The sequence below is a fragment of the Corvus brachyrhynchos genome, unplaced genomic scaffold (genome assembly GCF_000691975.1).
Source record: "Corvus brachyrhynchos isolate BGI_N302 unplaced genomic scaffold, ASM69197v1 scaffold496, whole genome shotgun sequence".
NCBI classification, from domain to species: Eukaryota; Metazoa; Chordata; class Aves; order Passeriformes; family Corvidae; genus Corvus; species Corvus brachyrhynchos.
Window position 1 is genome coordinate 59,798 of NW_008238650.1, and position 1,160 is coordinate 60,957.

Below are 1,160 nucleotides of genomic sequence, written 5' to 3' on the forward strand. Positions count from 1 at the left end.
CGGGGAGCCCCCCCAGCCCTGCCCTGCTGGTGGCTGGGTCAGCTCAACAGCCCCGGCCCGGAGCTTTGTGGCCACCAAGGATCCTGAGGTCACCGATGACCCCAAGGTTACCAATGACCCCAAGGCCACCATTGGCACCCAGGGTCATCGATGACCCTGAAGTCATCTGTGAGCACCTGCCAGCCCAGGGCCACCAACATCCCTGAGGTCACTGATGACCCCAAGGCCACTGAGCAGCCCTGGGGTCACCAAAGAGCCACCAATGACCTCAGGGTCATCAATGACCCTGAGGTCACCTGGGACCAGCCACAAGCCCAGGGCCACCAATGACCCCAAGGCTCCCAACCACCCTGAGGTCACCAATGACCCCACAACCACCCAGGGCCACCAGCCACCCCAAGGCCACCAATGACCCTGGGGCAGCCACCTTGCTGAGACCACTTGCCACAGCAGGGCCACCAATAACTCCAGGGCCACCTGGGGCCATCCTGAGGCCACCCACCACCCCAGGGCCACCCATCAGACCGAGGCCACAACTGCAGGGCCACCAACCACCCTGGGGTCACCTGGGGCCACAGACGACCACAATGACCCCATGGTCCTGGGGCCGTTGGTGGCCTCAGGGTGACCACGAGGCTCCTGACCGGTGGTGTTTGGGTGACAACACCTGTGCCCCCCCCGATGCCACCCACCACCCCAGTGCCACCCGCGGGGTCACCTCGGTGGGCCCGAGCTGCCGGTCCCCCACGAAGGTGGCGTTGAAGCGGTAGCCGGAGGGGCCCAGGGTGCTCATGTGCACCGTGTGTGTCACCTGTGGGGACACCAGGGCTCAGGGGGGACAGCCCAGGGTGGGGGGGACACACACGGCGTCCCCCTCAGTCCCCACGTGTCCCCACCCCCCTTGTACCCGACCTGGAAGTGGCTGCTCAGGGTCTTGGTGACGATCAGCTTTACCCCCTCCATCTGCGGCGGGAACACCTCTGGGGGGACACGGCTGTGACCCTCTGGGACACCCAGGGACTCCCTGGACACCCCTGGGGACATCCAGAGACCCCTCTGGGACACCCAGAGACCCCCTGGACACGGCTGTGACACCCCTGGGGACACCCAGAGACCCCCCTGGGGACACCCAGAGACCCCCTGGACACGGCTGTCACCCC

At 66.6% G+C, this 1,160-nt stretch overlaps 2 protein-coding genes across 2 annotated transcripts in view; one reads left to right on the top strand and one right to left on the bottom strand.

The window, feature by feature from the left end:
* The window catches only part of NR1I3 (nuclear receptor subfamily 1 group I member 3), a 5,119-nt gene extending 4,965 nt beyond the window's left edge, over positions 1-154 (top strand). The window contains exon 6 of the mRNA XM_017737664.1: positions 43-154. Coding sequence (XP_017593153.1) covers positions 43-154 — 112 coding nt within the window. The remainder of the gene's footprint in view (positions 1-42) is intronic.
* On the bottom strand, positions 7-1,154 carry TOMM40L (translocase of outer mitochondrial membrane 40 like). The gene is made up of 2 exons (XM_017737666.1): positions 913-1,154; positions 7-811 (listed from the first exon to the last, which is right to left on the bottom strand). Exons 1-2 carry the CDS (start codon positions 1,042-1,044, stop codon positions 620-622), a joined length of 324 nt encoding a protein of 107 aa, XP_017593155.1. The 5' UTR covers positions 1,045-1,154; the 3' UTR covers positions 7-619.
* Positions 1,155-1,160: the final 6 nt, after the last annotated feature.

Coding starts and splice junctions, on each gene's coding strand:
- TOMM40L (XM_017737666.1), bottom strand. CDS start 1,044: ATGTCCCCAGGGGTGTCCAGGGAGTCCCTGGGTGTCCCAGAGGGTCAC. Junction 812..912: donor CCCTGAGCAGCCACTTCCAG/GTCGGGTACAAG, acceptor GTGTCCCCACAG/GTGACACACACGGTGCACAT.